This window comes from Galeopterus variegatus, unplaced genomic scaffold, assembly GCF_000696425.1.
Source record: "Galeopterus variegatus unplaced genomic scaffold, G_variegatus-3.0.2 Scaffold9565, whole genome shotgun sequence".
Taxonomy (NCBI): Eukaryota; Metazoa; Chordata; class Mammalia; order Dermoptera; family Cynocephalidae; genus Galeopterus; species Galeopterus variegatus.
In genome coordinates, this window is record NW_007735676.1 from 35388 (window position 1) to 36205 (window position 818).

The 818-nt window shown below is 39.4% G+C and overlaps 1 protein-coding gene across 1 annotated transcript in view; it reads right to left on the reverse strand.

Moving 5' to 3' along the window:
• LOC103609389 (FERM, RhoGEF and pleckstrin domain-containing protein 2-like) overlaps positions 1-818 on the reverse strand; it is a 65144-nt gene that overhangs the window by 28881 nt on the left and 35445 nt on the right. The window contains exon 2 of the mRNA XM_008593718.1: positions 273-381. Within this exon, the coding sequence (XP_008591940.1) occupies positions 273-381 (109 nt within the window). The remainder of the gene's footprint in view (positions 1-272; positions 382-818) is intronic.

Here is an 818-nt window from a genome sequence, read left to right on the forward strand (position 1 = left end):
GCCCTTTTGAGGTTACATCTAAGTAAAATGAGGCATAACCAGTTCAACTTGCTAAAAGTCCACTTTCAAAATGATTATCGTGCAGAGGTTGCTCTTATAACTTATGAAGAAAGGGTTTCCTTGGCACGTGTCTGACCGACAGAACAAACTGAGAGAGGATGCAGAAAATAAGATATTTTAACATCACAGGGGGTCCTGAAAGGCTCTCTGTGCACATCACATGCATTCCACAACACATCTAGAGCCTGTTTCCAAACACAAATCAAAAGCACATACCCAGTAGGAGTGGATGCTTTGAAATTCCAGGCCAAAGTAGTCACATTCTATCAGATTCAAACGCTTCCACACTTGTGTCAATAACACCTGGGCATCACTTTTAGGCTGTGAGGAGATAGGTGAGAAAAAGCACAAGGACTGAATAACTAAACCACGAGGATTTATGAGAACTGTATAAAATCCCTTCCCACACATATGACTTCATTTGGTCTCTTGCTTCACTTTGCTTTCCAGTGTACAAGTAGGATTTACAAACGACCACAAAGCAAATAAGTGAGTCTGAGGCACTGGTGCTCAGACACTGATACCATGAATAAAGCTTAAAAATCCCCTCAATTTTACATTATTAGAGTGTTTTTAGTCATATTTCTTTGTAATATTAGGCTATGGAAACCATCTTTATTTTCGGTAAACATTTTATCAAGTCATTTTGATATTTACTAAGATCCTAGTGAATCACTTATTATTTAATAGGATTCCCATTAGTGAGAAGAACATGGACTGTTAAGAAATGAGGTGGGGGGCCAGCCCGGTGGCGCACT